Genomic DNA, 15151 nt, shown 5'->3' on the forward strand with positions numbered 1-15151 from the left:
TTAGAAGACGCTCACGGAATCGGACGCGGTGCCCTCGATGAAGTCCGTGAGCTTGCGCACGGGCATCGGCGGCTCGAAGTCCTTCTCCTTGACGTCGTGCCCCAGCGCGTCGCGAATCGCCCCCACGATCGCCGTGCTGATCTTGTCAACCGCGCCGGTGGCCATCAGCCGGAGCCGCCACGACGACCTCTGCCTCAGGTCCTCCTCCACGAACTTGAGAGCCTCGGCGCCGAGGGAATCCCAGAGACCCCTCAGCACCCCGACGAGCGCCCTTCGCTGCGGTACGACTCGCCTGAGGCCCTTCACCACCGTGTCCACGTGCTGCAGAATGGGGCCCACGCAGTTATCCAGCTCGTCGCGCGACGCCGCCTCCTCCGACTCCTCCGGCGCCGCCTCGGACTCAAACTCATCCCCGCCGCCGTAGGGGTCCGAGCCGTATCCGCCCTGCTGTGTATGAGCCTTGGGCTCCTTCTTCTGGCGCTTGAACGCGGCGCCGGGAGGCTTGGCGGCCACCTGACGCAGCGCCTGGTGCAGGGACGGACCGGATGCGGCCACCCCGGCGACGGCGCGGCGAAGCAGCGCGGCGTACTGCGCTCGAAGCTCCCCCGTCACCTCGGTGCTCTTGCGTCCAAACTCTTCGCCCGCCGCGCGCTGACCGCCGCCCGCCGCGCTGACCCACAGCACGAGCCGCTGGTACACTTCCGGGCGCAGCACCTCCATCGCCTTGAGCGCGGTGAGGGCGGAGGCGAGCTCGGTGGGCACGTACCCGTCGTCGGGTCCCGCTCGGTCGGACGCGTCTCGAGCCGCCGCGACGCTCTCGAGTTTGGTCCTCGCGTTGGCCGCGGCGGACCTCGCCTGGCGGAGCGCGGCGGCGGCGGCGGCTTTGCCCATGCGGAGCCTGTGTAGCGCGCCGGCGACGGTGTTCTTCGTCGGGGACGTCACCTGATCGCGGGAGTGATCGCGGCCGAGGTGGTCAAAGTGTGCACCACCACCGTTTTGCCTCGTCACGGCGTGGCTGAACCGAACGCTCTCCCTCACGCCGTGGTGCTGGTGGTACTTGGGCTCCTTGTGCGCGTGCGCGCCGTACCCGCCGTGGCTGTCCGCGAGTTGGCTGATCTTCTGCAGCAGGAGCCTGTCGGCGTCGGCGAGGACACCCTCCAGCGCCACCGCCGCGTCGGGCCACCGCGCCACCACCCTCTCGAATCCCTCGAGCGCCTGGTGCGCCTCGCGGTAGGCATCCTCCATCGCCGCGCCCCCCACGCCGTGCTTACCCACCGCCGCGACGCACCCGCGCAGGAGTTGCTCCCTCGCGGCGTCGATCCAACGGTCCACGTGGGGCGCGAAGAGCGCCTTGGGGTCCAGTTCGCCATCCGCGGGTGCTCCGTCGACGCCGGGGTACGCCTGCTCTCGGCCGCCCCAGTTGTTGAGGCGACGCTCCACGTGCTCGCCCACGTTCTGGTCGGAAACGTCCGCGGAAACGGCAGCTTCCTGCAGCTCGCAGAGGGAGTCGACGAGGTCGATGACCTCGGCGCCCGGGGGTGCGGGGGGAGGATGCGCGGTGAGCATCTTTGACACGCATCCCGCCGCCTCCGTGCAGTACACCCCAGACGCCAGCGCGGGGAGTCGGATACCGACGGGCAGCACGCCCGCGTCCTGGATGACGTGGTCGGTGCCAATCTCACGGCACAGGCCGAGGCAGAGCTGCGACAAGCCGGTGTACAGCCTCGCGTTGCCCCTGTCGTCGTTGTCGTCGGCGTCGTCTCCGTTTTTGCTGCGTTCGCCAAGGAACACGGAGTGGTGGCGTCGGTAGCACGACCTCGCGGCGGTCTGCAGGTGGTTCTGTAGCGCGCGGATGGACTCGGGCGCGAGCGGGTCGCGCCTCAGGATCCTGAAGAGCTCGAGCGCGATGGCCAGCGCCGGCGCGGGGACCTGCTCGGGCACCAGCTTCGCGATACCCCTCGGCTCGTCCTCGCTCAGGTTCTTGTAGTTTTGAAAGCACACGCCGATGAGCTGCTCCACCGCGCCGCGGATACCGCTCAGCTGGTCCTCCTCGATCGTCGTCAGCTTGCCCTCGGAGCTCTCGCGGAGGCAAGGCGCGAGGTGGTCGAGGATCGCGGCGAGGCAGTCCGCGGTGGGCGTCGCGACGGCGAGCACGTGTCGCACGTATCGAAGGCTGGTGTGGTTGGGGGAGACGCCCTGCAGGTCTGAAAGCTCGCGAAGGAGCCACGCCCAGGGTCCCGTGAGCTCGAGTCTGCGGCGGTGGAAGCTGAGCGCGCGAAGTCCCGCGCTGAGCGCGACGTCGTAAGCGGCGGTTGGCGGGAGGGGTCCGTTCGCGGACATGGCCCAGCCGTTGGCGTCGCCGCCGTGGTTCGCACCCGCGGTGGCCTGGTGATCCAGGGCGGTCAGCGGCGCGCCCCAGTCGTAGCCGCCGATGGGCTCGAGGTGCGCGGTGAAGCGGATGTATCCCTTTTCCCTGCCGTTGGGGTACTTGAGGGGCATCTCGACGATGTTGCGCCCCTCGCCGGACATGTTGGCGAGGTCCTCGAGGGTGGACTTGGCAGACGCAATCTTCCCGTTGCCGAGGTCGATGTCGAAGATGAGAGCCTCGTCCGCGGCGCCGAGCTTGATGCGAGCGTCGCCGAACCCGACGTTTACCGTGCACTGGTCCCCGCTGCCGCCGATGCCGTTATCGGCGCGCACCCTGCAGATGTCTCCCCGGCTGGGCGCGGGCCCGGTGGCGGTTTTAAAAGCCTGGTACGTTCCCCCGTGCTTCGCCGCCTGATAGACATCCTTGGGGTCGACGCCGCCGGTGAACCGCTTCCACCCGCGCGTGGTGATTGACACCTCGGTGACGTCCACGGTCACGCCGCTCCACCGTTGTCCGCCGCCGGTGTCCATCAGGCCGAGGGATCTGCGCCTGTCAAACTTCTTCGGGGACTTGACCGAGGGTTTGCCGCCGCCGTCAAACTCGCTGACGATGCCGCTCCCGTTGGTCTTGGTGTCTCCCCTGGACCCGACGAGGATTCCGTCCATCCCGAAGCCCTTGCGGAGCTCCGAGCAGCGGTCCGCGAGGAAGTGAACCGCCATGTCAACCTTGTGTTGCGGCGCGTTGGTTCCGAGGCTACCCTCGAGGCACGCCTGCAGGCAAGCCTCGTACGCGAGCACCCTGGCCCGTTCGTCTCCGCGCCAGGGTCCGAGGTAGCAGCCCTCGGGCGCGGCGCCGAGAAGCGCGACGGCGTTGCTCGGAGCCGCGCCCGGCGCCGCGTGCAGGTGCGCGTTGGGTCCACCGTAGAGGGATTCAGAACCCCTCAGGTGCGGCGCCACCGCGGCGGGGACCTGGGGCGGCGGCTTGGGAGCCGCGGGCTTAGCCTCACGGACGGGGCTCCTCATCTCGTCGCGGCGGTGGGAGTACCCGCCGTCGGGCTTCGGGTACGGCGACTGGGGCGGGGGAGCCTGGTGGTGCTGTTGCTGAGTCCTGGCCGCTCCGTAGCCGCCGCCGCCGCCCCTGGCGCCGTTTGCGTATCCGTCATCCCGCGGGTATCCCGCGTCGCCGCCGTACCCGCGCCCCTGCTGCGCCCCCCAGGGATCCTCCCGACCCTGATGGCGCTCCGACGCGACGTCCCTGTGCGAGTACCCGTGCTGCTTGACGGGTGAGACGGGCGCCGCGGACTGGTGCGTCCTGTACGAGTTCGCGCCGGGGGGCGGGGGAGGAGCCGACGGGGGCGACGGCTCGACACCTCCGGGCGCCGACGACCCGTGGTAGTAGCCGCCGCCCGCGGGACCCGACGGCGGCGCGGGGTTCTTGGCGGGGGAGCCCCACGGCGAGGACGGGACGGAGTGGAACTCGTCCTGCGCGCCGTTGCTCGCGCGCCTGTCCGAGTGTTGAGCCGGGCCGCCGTAGCTTCCGAGGGTGCCGGTTCCGGGCACGTAACTGGTCTGCCTGCGTCTGGCAGCCTGGGCCTTCGCGGCGGGGGAATCGCGCTCCCAGGTGGTACCCGCGCCCCACGGATCGGACGCGGCGTCGTGGTGCGTGGAAGGCGGCGGCGCGGGAGCGGAGTTGAGGGAGAATGAGTCGCCGCCGCCGCCGGGCCGCTTCCAATCCTGCATCTGACTCGGGTTCAGCGTCGCCCGGCGGTCGGATGGCTTGGGTGGGGGAGGGCCCATGGCGCTCGGAGGGGCGCTCGGAGGGCTCATCGGCTGATCGTGCCATTCGTTGCTTCGGTTACGCTGGAGGGAAGGACGCGGGGATGGGAGACGGGTCAGATGTCAGCGTCGAGATTTCTCTCCGGGGGAATCTAATCCGGGTCGACGCGCGCGATGGAGGGCCCGGAGCTGGCGACGCACCAGGGGAGATGTGACGGGGCTTCCGCGATAGGGGACCATCGTGGGCCCACCCATCGTCATGCGCTTGCTAGGGGTCCGTCCGGACCGTCCCGCGAGCGCGGTGAGCGGGACGTTCTCGGAGTCCACCCCGAGCTTGTCCACGCTCTGCGCCATGGAGAACTTCCGGGGAGATCCGACGGGTCCCGCGCTGGCGGTGCTGCCCCAGCCTCCCCCGACGGGATCGGCCCAGGGGTCAGCCATGGTGGCCGGTGTGCAAGAAGACGCTCGGAAGGAGCCGGTTCGTACGTACGTCGGTCTCGAACGGACGGCGCACGTCTCGATTGGCGCGTCCGAGGGGAACACGTGCGGAAGAGGAGAAAAAAAAAACGCACATTTCGTGTCGCCAAATTCCGAGGCATTTTGGGGGGTCACAAACAGGCGAGATCGCCCGACAATCGCCCGATCGTATCCGAGTCCGCACTGGGCGGCAGATGGGAATTTATCGAAGTTGCTTTGGTTCTTTTTCCCAACTGGTGTGTCTACAACTCCCAACCCCCGTGTGGTCCGGGGGCCCTACCGTCGGAGGGACCCCTACCCCGTCGCCTCGATACCCGATGATGATGAACCCATCAATCGACGCGTCGTCAATCGATTCGTCAATCGATTCGTCAATCGCGAATTCACCTGTACGTGTCCATGAACTCGGCGTGAAACTTGGCGAGCTTCTCGACGACGCCGCCAATGTCCTCCTCTGACGGGAGGAAGGTGGTGCGGAAGTGCCAGGTGCCCTCCACCTGGCCGAACCCGCTTCCGGGCACCACCACGATTCCCGTGGCCTCGAGTAGCTTCATGCAGTACAGCGCGTCGGGCGCCATCTTGCCGCTGGCCGTCGCCTCAGCCACGAACTTCTCCGGGAGGGAAACCTTGGGAAACGCGTACATCGCACCCTGCGCCTCGTTGCAGGTCACGCCCTCCAGCGCGTTGAGACCCGAGACGAGCTTGAGCGCCCTGCGCTTGAGCGACGAGAGGATCGCGTCGCGTTCCGCGGCGTAGAGCTCGTAGGATGGGTCCCCGGGCTTGGGTGGGGACATCACGAGGCCCATGAGGACCTGGCCGCTGAGGTTGGGGCACAGCCCGACGGACGCGAGCTTGTACAGCTCAGCCTTGACGTCAGGGTCGAGGCCGCACACCTCCATGTACCCCCCGCGCCGCCCGCACTCGCCGTAGAAGCCCTTAGACGTTGACTGCATGGAGACCAGGGGGATGTCGAGGCCCATGTCGCGGACAACCTTCTTGAAGGACGTGAACGACCTGCCCTCCGCGTAGACATTCTCCTGGTACACCTCATCCGCGATGAGGAGCACCCCCTCGTCCTTGCAAAACTGCACAATCTCCTTCTGGTTGTCGACGTTCAGGGCGTTGCCGGTGGGGTTGCCCGGGTTGATCACGCACAGCGCGCGGACCTCCTTACCCGCCGCCCTGGCCTTGTCCAGCTGCACCTTGAGGTCGGCGACGTCGAGGCCCCACTCTTTGTCCTCGTCGAGGTAATAGGGCACGAGGGTGCCGCCGTACAGAGCGAGCGAGGCGGAGTAGAGCGGGTACTGGGGGATGGGAACCATGACCGCATCGTTGCCGTCGCGAATCAGGGTTTTCATGATGTGGTGGCACGCGACGGAGGCGCCGTCGGTGAGCCAGAGGTCCTCGATGTCGCACTTGTGCCCCCCATCCCTTGCCTCGATGCCGTCAGCGACCATCTGGCGGAGCGCGGCGACCCCCTTGGACTCTGAGTAGGCGCCGGTGCCGCCCTTCATGTTCCCTAGGATGTGTTTGGCCGTGGAGATGACGTCGGAGGGAAAGAGCTTCCCAGCCTCGGGCGCGTCCATGAGCTGGGGGTAGTCCGTGAGCGCGAGCACCTGGCGGTAAAACGTGATGGGCTTCTGGCCGACGCTCTGCGGGTTGCCGATGTTGCACATGACGATCTTATCGAAGGGTAAGGACGCCGGGTCCTTCTTGAGCTGCGCCTCGAGCTCCCCGGCCCTGGTCACGATGGCGCCGCGAACGGCGTACTCCATCGCCCTCACCTTGGGATTGATGGTGTCCACAGTTATTGCCCCCATCTCTCTCCGCGTCTGAAACTGGAGGTTTGTGATGTGCGAGCCGAGCGTCGCGGGTGTCCTGTGCGTCGCGAGTTGTTCAACTCCGCGAGTGGCGCTGAGGAATTGTCTGGTCGCGAAGCGTTTGGCGAGGCGGGAAAGAGTCGACAGCTTGACGGCTCGTCACGGCACTCGGAGGTGCGTCCGATCCCAGGCGCGTCGAAGAATACCGTTTAGGGCGGAGTCAGCTCGGCACCGGGATTTGTGCGGGTGACAGTGCCGTGGCCTCATCCAATCGGATGCGCCGAATGACGACCGCGACTTTTAGATTTGGCAAAAGTTTTTTCCAACGGCGGCTTTTACCAGTCTGTTCACGGTTCGTTGAAGGCGGGAAATCGGGACGATCTTCCGCTGTTGCGCTGGCAGGTCCCGGAATCGACGAGCAAGCCTCGGGCGTAACGCCCGCCCAGAGTCCTCGACGCGCACGAAGGTTTGGATTTTTTCAGCAGTGAACGCCTCTCCCGTAACGACTCGTCCAACCGCGTCATCCAACCGCGTTGGCCCACCGTCCCCCGAGCACCATCGCCTCGTCCACCCGCTCGTTGTACCCCACGTACTCGCTCCCGCCGCCCCCGGTGCTGTTCGTCGCCGCGCTGCTCCGCCGCGTCGCCGCCCCGACGACACCGAACCCGCCGCAATCCTCCGCGCTCGCGGCGACGTCGCGGCGCACGTCTTCGATCTTCCCGCGCAAGTCCTTCAGCCTCGCGCGGAGCTCCGCGGCCCTGATGGTTCCCGCCGGCACGCTCGCCCTCTTACGCGCGGCCGCGAGCTGGTCCCGTGCGTCCTTCCCCCGATCCGCGGAGTATCCGACAACCCCGGCGATTAACTTGGAGTCCTTGGGGCTCTTGGGCAACGCCGCCGGCGCTGGGAACGGCGCGGCGGCGAGCTTAGCCTCGTACTCCACCAGCGGGACATCCACGCCCTCGCGCTCGATGATCCGCGCGCACTCGCGAAACTTGGAATCGTCGTCGTCGTCCGCGGCGCTCGTCGAGTTGGTCCGAGGCGGGGGGACCGCGTCGCCGCGTGACGTCGAATCCAAACTTTGGAATCGTCCACCGCCGCCCGCCGCCGCGGTCTCCCCGGCGATGGTCCGCGCGTGCGCCTCGAAAGCCGCCGGGGACGCGAGCGTGAGGTCGGTGTCCGCGTTTATCGCCACCCCCGCGACGGCGAGGACGCGGGCGGCGCACGGCGGCCCGGTCGGCGGTCGCGGCGACTCGCTCCTCGGCGCCTTTGTCGCCTTCATCGCCCCCTCGCGGCCCGCGTCGTCGGCGCCCGTTAAGGGCTTTTCACGCGGTACCCTCGGGCGGACGAGCTCGACGGTGGCCTGCAGCCCGTGGCACACCACTTTCACGACGACGACGTCGGTGTCGGTGGGCGATTGAGTCGCGCCGGGAGGCAGCGATTGAGTCGGGGTTTGCGGCGCCGCCGCTCCCGGGTTGGCGGGAGCGGCGGTACCGGGCGACGCGTAGGAGCTCTTGGGCGGCCTGCCCCGTCTCTTCTTCACCACCGGCTGCTCGTTCTTGCGCGGCCGTTCGCGCCCGGCATCCTCGTCGTCGCTCTTTTCGTCCCCGTCGCCGTCGTCGGAGTCCGAATCGAACGACCCGTCGCTGTCCTCTTCGGCGTACCGCTTGACCCCCCTGGACCTCCTCCCCCCGGTCGCGCCTGGCGATCCCACGTCCCCGTCCCCGCGCCCGTCCACGTCGTACTTGGGCAGCGTGTTCTCGCTCCACTTACCCCACAGCCACCGCTCGAGGTCCTTGACGAACCCGGCGGCCTCGTCCATCTCTTCGGGATCGGGCGCGGACCGACCGGCGCGCCTGGCGTCGAGCACCTCCGCCTTGCAATCCGTCACGATGGTCTCGAGGGAGCGTATGAGCTGCGCGTAGGTCCTGTACGGCCCCTCGGTCTTGAGCGCGACGTCTTCTTTGATGCTCTTGAGCCGCGGGAGGAAGCCGTCCCAGACGTTGCGCTGGGACCAGTTCCCCGCGGCGTTCAGCGCGGTCTTGACGGCGATGAAGTTGATCTTGCTGGCGTGCATGGCAAAGTCGGACTCGTCGAGGACTGTCCCCTTCAGTCCCTCCTCGAGCCAGCATTGCTGCACGTGGAGCATGGCGTCCGCGAGATCGCTCTCGGGGTTTCTGGTGTGGCGGGTGCCCCTCGAAGAGGGCGGGTGGGCCGCCGCGTCCGCGTGAGCCTTGGCCCACGACGCCTTGATCGATCCGAGGACGTCGGCGGGGGCGTCGAAGAAGCCGCGGTCGATCTTCTTGACGAGGTTGGCCAGGTCCAGGGACTCGGAAACGGACGTGCCGTTGGCTTTGTCCTTCTTCGCGAGCTCCTCGCGAACCCGCTTGATGGCGCGCCCGGCGTCCTCCATGGCGACTCCCGCGATCCGCGGTCCGCGCGATTCAAATTTGTGGGCGGCAGGTGTGTCCCGGGAAAAATCACTTTCCCTGTGAAATATTCACACGACGTCGCCTACTACGCTAGCAGCTAGAGTCGACTTCTTGATTCGCTAGTCTAGGCGGCGCTTGCGACTCAGCGTTCGGTTGAACTCCGCCTCAACTCCCCGGAAGACCTGAGCCACCAGCTGACCCGCCACGGCGACCTGATACCCACCCTCCTGGACAAAGGCCAACTGCAAGTTGGCACCACCCAGGAGCTTTCCCATCTCAAAGTAGTCCTCCGAGGTCAAACCCATCCCAGCGGTGGCCTTCTCCTGCACGGGAACGTCGCGGTGGGTATCCAGACCGAGCGAGACGACGATTGCCTCAGCCCCGAAGTCCTTTATCGCCGCGAGAGCCGCCCTCAGGGCTTTCTCGTATTCGGCCCAACCCGCGCCCGGGGTGAGCGGCAGGTTGAGGGTCTTGCCCTCACCGGCTCCCTCTCCAATCTGATCCGCGAAGCCGCTGTTCCACGGGTAGTCGCCGCTCGGGTCCGCGTGTATCGACGCCACGAACACGTCGGGTCGGTCCCAGAAGATCGAGATGGTGCCGTTGCCGCAGTGGTAGTCGACGTCGAGTATCGCAACCTTCTCGTACTTGGATTGCCCATAATATTCTTCTGGTGCGGCGGGATGCAAGATATGGTGGGCAATCAACGCGGCGATGTTGACGTAGCAGTACCCTCCAATGCTTGACTTCCCCGCGTGATGACCTGGGTGCGTGACGAGTGAGTAGAAATATCGCGACTGCGGTCGAGCCTTTAGGTTTTGTCTCCACCGCAACATCGCTTCAGATGTTTTAAGTGCCACCAAAATGTCTGACTCCAACGTCTCCAGTAGACCCTCGAATATTGGCGTCTCGTCGTCCGTGTGGTACCAGTTGGTCTGCGAATGGACATCGGTACCTGCTTTGCTGCCAGGCTCCGATCTCTGCGCGAAGTTCGAAGGGACCAGAGCAGGCACCGCGGCGGGGTCGGACTCCCCATCTTTCTCGCGCCGGAAAAACTTGCAACGATTTTTCATCGGCATGCCCTTCCATCTTTCCCACGCGGTCCTGAGGTACTGGATCATCTCGATGTCGTGCACCTGAGAGGCAATCCTGAGCCACAGAGCGTCGCTTGCACAATACTGTCTTTTGGGAAGCAGACCCACGGGCTTAAAAATGCAATATGGCGTTTCCATACCTCTCTTTCCCCAGACCCCGGTATCCCAACCCAGCGCCCGAAGGATGGCCCCTTTCCGCGCGTACGGCGCGTTGTAGATGTCCTTGGGCATCGCCGACTGTCCGGAATCATCCCCCTCGAGCCCGCGCTCATCATAATGGACCTCCGCACAAGAGTATGTATCGTACGGGTTCTGATCCATCGTCGTCCCGAAGGGTGAAGGACCGCGCCGAGGTCAAATGACGACGCAGCAAAACGCGTCAGGTCGAGCCACACTGCCACACCTTGGCCAATATTTGGCTGTTTCGGGGAAATTTCCCCCTTTCGTGGTTGTCCCGCGAGGCACCCGCCACCAGGGGCAACGCTCGCGCGAGAGCGAACGACTGACCGTGACCGAGCCACCGGCTGAGCAGCACACCAGCTCGAGCGACTTCGAGGATGAACACGTATCACGACTTTACACGCAAAAACTAACCCACCGGGGACAGGCTGGAGAGCGCCCCGGCGCCGAGCTCGGACCCGAGTCCGTACCCGACACCCGCGCTCGATCCACCCGCGACGCCCCCAACCCCGTACCCCATCGACGACAGGCCGTACCCTTCCCCGCGTCCTCCCTCCCCAGTCACCGATGCCCCCCCCGGCCCACCGTACGGGTCGAAGCTCCTCTTCGCCGCGTCGAAACCCAAAGAGGCGGACGCGTTTTCCTTTTCCAAACCGTACGCAGCCGCCGCCCCGGTTGACGCCCCCGCGATGGGGTTGGGCACCCCGCGCGGCGTCGCCATCCTCTGCCGCTGGAAATCCTCCTTCGCCTGCGTCCGCTCCCGCTGCGCGTCGACGCGGATCCGCCGCAGCATCTCCCTCACGGCATCCGGCGTGAGCTCCGCTGGGAGCGGATCCGAGCGGCCGCGGGTGGAGGACGCAAACCCGGCAGCCTCCCTCGACTTCTTGATCGCCGCCGCCGTCGTCGGGGCGCCGGGGCGGCCGAGTATCCCCACGCCGTTCGCCCTCGCCGGGGGTTCGATCGCCGGTCGACCCTCGACGCTAGCCTTGAGCGCCACCGGCTTTTTCGCATCCGCCGAAGCCACGCACACCACGTGCGCCGCCGGGGACCACGCCACGTCGTTGACGCGGACGCCGCGGGTCTCCGCCGCGGGGACGCGTACGCCGTCGCCGCCGATGTCGACGTCGAAGAGCCTGGTGGATCCGTCCGCGGCGGGCGCCACGGCGAACCTGCCGTCGGGGGAGACTCCGAACCTGGCGAGTTGCGGACCGCCATCCTTCTTCGCGTTCCTGAGCTTAAACCCGGGCTTGGCGAGGTCCAAACTGTGCGTCGCGGCGAAGAAGGAAACCTCCACGGAGGCGATTCGGTCCGCGATCGTGCGAACGAGCACGCGCCTGTCGTTGGGGGTGACGCGGATGCACGTCACCGCCTCGCCGAGGGTGTCGCGGCACTCTCGAAGCGGTCGAACCGAGCTCGTGGGGTGCAAGGGCGCCCCGGCGCTCGTCCGCGAACCGGCGCCGAGCACGTCCTGTCCGAGCTCCACCAGCATCTCCCTGACGCTCCCGTCGGCGAAACCGACGAACACGCGGTGCCCCCCCTTGTCGAACGCGAGCGCCGTCGCCGCAACCCCGGGCTGACCGGGCGCGATGCCGGTGACGACCGAGCCCTGCGCCGGCACCCCACGCGAACCCGAGCCCGACGGCATGCTCCACAGCCGAACCCCCCCGTCCCTCGCCACCGTCACCGCGAGCTCCGGTCGTTGCGGGTGCCACGCGGCGCCGTAGCACTCGCACGCATGCTGCGCGACGGCGTCGTCGGACCCGAGCTGTTCTCTGGTCGGGGCGCGGGCGTCGGCACCCACCGACCACGCCCTCGCCGCGCCATCCGCCGACGCGGTGATGACCCTGGTGGGCGCGCCGCCGCCAAAGTCGACGGTGCCGAGGCTCGCGCCGACGTCAATCTCGGGATCGCGAGCCCAGCACACGTCGTACACGCTGCTTCCGTGGCCGGCGAACGCCGCGGTGCACTGACCGGTGGCCATGTCGAAAATTTGGACCGTGTACATGGAGCCCTCCTTGCACACGGCGGCGAGTCTGCGCCCGAGCTGATCGAACGACGCGAGGACGCACTCGTGCGCGTGACCCGGGAGGGTCACCTGCGTCCGGGCCTCGCCGTTGGGGATCTCGCAATCGTCGTGGCGTTCCCTGGCGTGAGGCAGTTTGACGATGACCGGCTTCCCGGGCCTGCCCCCAGCCTCGTATGTCGCCCCGGGCCCGTCCTCGCCCTGCTTGATGGCGGTCACGATGGCAGCCTTCATGGGCGTAGACGCCGCCTGATGCGCCGCAGCGGCGTCCGCGTCCATCCCGTAGCACAAGGTCTCGTACGGGAGGCGCCCCAGGGTCTCGGTCACCTCCGCGGCTTCATCCGCGGGTGCCGACGTGAGCACGTCTTGCGCCCCTCGCCAACCGCCGCCCAGCGCTCGCTCGCGCTCAATCCGCTCCTTCATCCCGGGCCTGGGCTTGATCGCCTTGCCCGTGACGAGACCCTTGAGGGTCATGCCGGGCGCCGGAAGCGCGGCCGCGTTCTTGATGTTGTCCTTGAGGGAGCTGAGGAGCGCCGTGGCGGCGCCGCCCCGAGGCGCGGCGGCCACCGTCACGTTGACGTGCGCCGGGTAGAGAGGTCGGAGAGCCGGGGCGTGCTTGATCGTCTCCTTCCACGTGCGGTACACCGCCAGGTCACCGACGACGTCCTTCTGACCCGCCCAGTTGTTGAACGCGGTCTTGGTGAGCGCCCCCACGAGCCCCTGGGCCTCGCCGGGGAACTTGTACAGCTGCACCTGGAGCCTGCCAAAGTTCGGCTGCTGGTCCCTGGTCCTGAGGAGCTTGAGGAAACCCCACGCGATCTTCGCGGGCTGGCCGTTGGGAAACATGTCGGGCCTCTCGTCGTAGTACCCAAAGCTCGGGACCGGCTGGAGCAGCTCGAATAGCAACAGCGCCCTGGAGTGGGTCACGTCCTGAACGAGCTCCTCGACGTCGAGGGTCTCGTTCCACTCGGGGGACATCGACGCCTTGACCCTGCGATTCAGATCAAAGGGCGCCGTCTGGACCGGGGTGGTGTCAGTCCCCGAGGGATTCAGCGGGAAGCCAGTCTCCGAGTCCACGAGGTGGACGCGAAGCACCGGGGAGACCATGATGGCGTTGGGGATGAGGGCGGATGTCGAGTGAACCCTCAGCGAGAGCACGTCATCGGCGGCGACGGCGCCGCGCATGCGCCGCTCCGTCGGGGTTGCCCTCGCCGCGCCGCCTTTACCGAGCGCGCCACCGATGCCTCCGGGCGTGAGAAACGCGGAGACCACGCCGGACTTAACGGCGGCAGCCTTTTCCGCGTCCATCTCCACCTCGTGGGGTTGTTTCACCGGGGACGGCAGGACGTCCTCGGCGGGGGGTTGAACGGGAAGTGCCGGGGGCGCCGCGGGCGCCTGGGGGGCAGCCTGGGGGGCGGGTGCCGCGGGGGCTTCCGCCTCGGCGGGGGGTGCCGGGGGTGCGGGAAGCTCCGCCGGGGCGGGCGGTGTCTCCGCGGGTGTCTCCGCGGGTGCCGCGGGCGCGGCGGCGGCGGGAGGTTCCTCCTCATCCTGAATTGCGATCTTCTTCCCCGCCGGCACGGAAGCAGTCTCCGCAGGCGCAGCCTCCTCCTTCTTCGCCTCCGTCGAAGAATCGACCGGGGACCCGAACGAGCCCTCCACCTTCGCGATCGCATTGGAAACCAGATCCGCGACGGGGTTTGGGGTCGAGGGAGCCGGCTCCGGTTCCGGCTCCTCCGTCTTCTTCGCGGCGGCGGGATCCTCCTTCTTCTCCTCCTTCTTTTTGCCGCCAAACATCCTGCCAAACAGCCCAACCTTCTTGGTCGCATCCTTCGTCGAGGCCTGTTTCTCCAGCGCGGGCTTCGCCGCGGCGTCTCCTTCCTCCTCCTTCCCCTCCTCTTCCTTCGGGGCGGGCTCGGCATTCTCCGCTGAAACCTTCGCGATGGCGCCCGCCACGAGCGACGACACCGGGTCCGCCACAGCTGGCGTCATCGGCGTCTCGGGCGCCGCCGCCTTCTCCGCCGCCGCCGCGAGCGCGGTCCCGAGCCCGCCCGGGGTCACCGCCGTGGACGGCACCGCGATTGGGCCCTCGGGGGTGGGCGCGGGAGCCGCGGGTGCACCCGGCGTCACAGCTGGCGCGGGCGTCGCATTCGTCACAGCTGGCGGATCCACCCTCGGTGCCGGCTCGGGGGTTCCTCCCGTCGCCTTGGCGATCGCGCCCGCGACGAGGGACGACACCGGGTCGGGGGTCGCGGTGGCCGCGGGGGCGGGTTCGGGGACGGGTGCGGTATCGGGCGCGGCGTCCCTCGCCGCGGGGGTGGGTTCATCCGCGGAAGCCTTGGCGGGGGCATCCGGCGCTGGCGGGGAGACCGGGCTCGGTACCGCCGCGGGGGGCGCGGGTGCGGCGTCGGCGACGGGGGCGTCGGGCGCCGGGTCCGATGCCCGCGCGGTGGGGATCTGAGTGCAGTGGGAGCGGTCGTCAGTATCGGGTGAACGAACGCGGGACGGCGCGCGGGTTCGGTCGCGGTGGGAGCGCCGGTGGACTCGAGATGTCGCGGGACGTCGAGTCGACACGCACCTCGGCGGGGATGGCGGACGGGGGCTCCGTCGCCGGGGCAGCCGCGGGTGCGCCCGCTGCGGGAGCCGCGGGGTTACCAGGGGCCGTATCAGCCGCCGGAACCGCCGCGGGGGCGCCCCCGGGGTCCGCGACGGGCTCCTTCGGCGCTTCGCTCATCGTCCCGTGCCGGGGGAACTACGAGGATGGGCTCTCGGCGCGCCCGACTCGGATGTCAGCCTCGGCGCTGGGTCGCGCGTGTGACGCGGGCTCGGGGGCGTATCCGTCGCCTTCGACCTCGTCTCGCGCCTTATGGAGGTGCGTGCTGGTGTGCGCGTGGTGCTGGAGCGCCTTGGTGCGGGCGGCCGCGTCGCGCGCGTGGACTGTCTGGCGCCGCGGCAGGCGGGTTCACCAGTCCAGCCAGTCGGCCGTTTTCG

The 15151-nt window shown here is 68.1% G+C and overlaps 5 protein-coding genes across 5 annotated transcripts; all 5 read right to left on the bottom strand.

Moving 5' to 3' along the window:
• On the bottom strand, positions 1-4584 carry MICPUN_99083 (predicted protein; the record flags this gene model as incomplete). The annotated part of the gene is made up of 2 exons (XM_002499903.1): positions 1-4227; positions 4345-4584. The coding sequence occupies 2 exons, from the start codon at positions 4582-4584 to the stop codon at positions 1-3; spliced, it is 4467 nt and encodes a 1488-aa protein (XP_002499949.1).
• A 237-nt stretch (positions 4585-4821) lies between these two features.
• MICPUN_90107 (alanine aminotransferase) lies at positions 4822-6431 on the bottom strand. Its single transcript, XM_002499904.1, has one exon. It carries the CDS (start codon positions 6393-6395, stop codon positions 5004-5006), a length of 1392 nt encoding a protein of 463 aa, XP_002499950.1. The 5' UTR covers positions 6396-6431; the 3' UTR covers positions 4822-5003.
• A 529-nt stretch (positions 6432-6960) lies between these two features.
• On the bottom strand, positions 6961-8850 carry MICPUN_56368 (predicted protein; the record flags this gene model as incomplete). Its single annotated transcript, XM_002499905.1, has 1 exon — positions 6961-8850. The coding sequence occupies one exon, from the start codon at positions 8848-8850 to the stop codon at positions 6961-6963; it is 1890 nt and encodes a 629-aa protein (XP_002499951.1).
• Positions 8851-8988: 138 nt separating this feature from the next.
• Positions 8989-10281, bottom strand: MICPUN_56367 (predicted protein; the record flags this gene model as incomplete). The annotated part of the gene is made up of 1 exon (XM_002499906.1): positions 8989-10281. The coding sequence occupies one exon, from the start codon at positions 10279-10281 to the stop codon at positions 8989-8991; it is 1293 nt and encodes a 430-aa protein (XP_002499952.1).
• Positions 10282-10549: 268 nt separating this feature from the next.
• MICPUN_56366 (predicted protein) lies at positions 10550-14894 on the bottom strand (the record flags this gene model as incomplete). Its single annotated transcript, XM_002499907.1, has 2 exons — positions 10550-14617; positions 14739-14894. 2 exons carry the CDS (start codon positions 14892-14894, stop codon positions 10550-10552), a joined length of 4224 nt encoding a protein of 1407 aa, XP_002499953.1.
• Between the last annotated feature and the right edge of the window lie 257 nt (positions 14895-15151).

Source organism: Micromonas commoda, chromosome 2 (genome assembly GCF_000090985.2).
Source record: "Micromonas commoda chromosome 2, complete sequence".
NCBI lineage: Eukaryota > Viridiplantae > Chlorophyta > Mamiellophyceae > Mamiellales > Mamiellaceae > Micromonas > Micromonas commoda.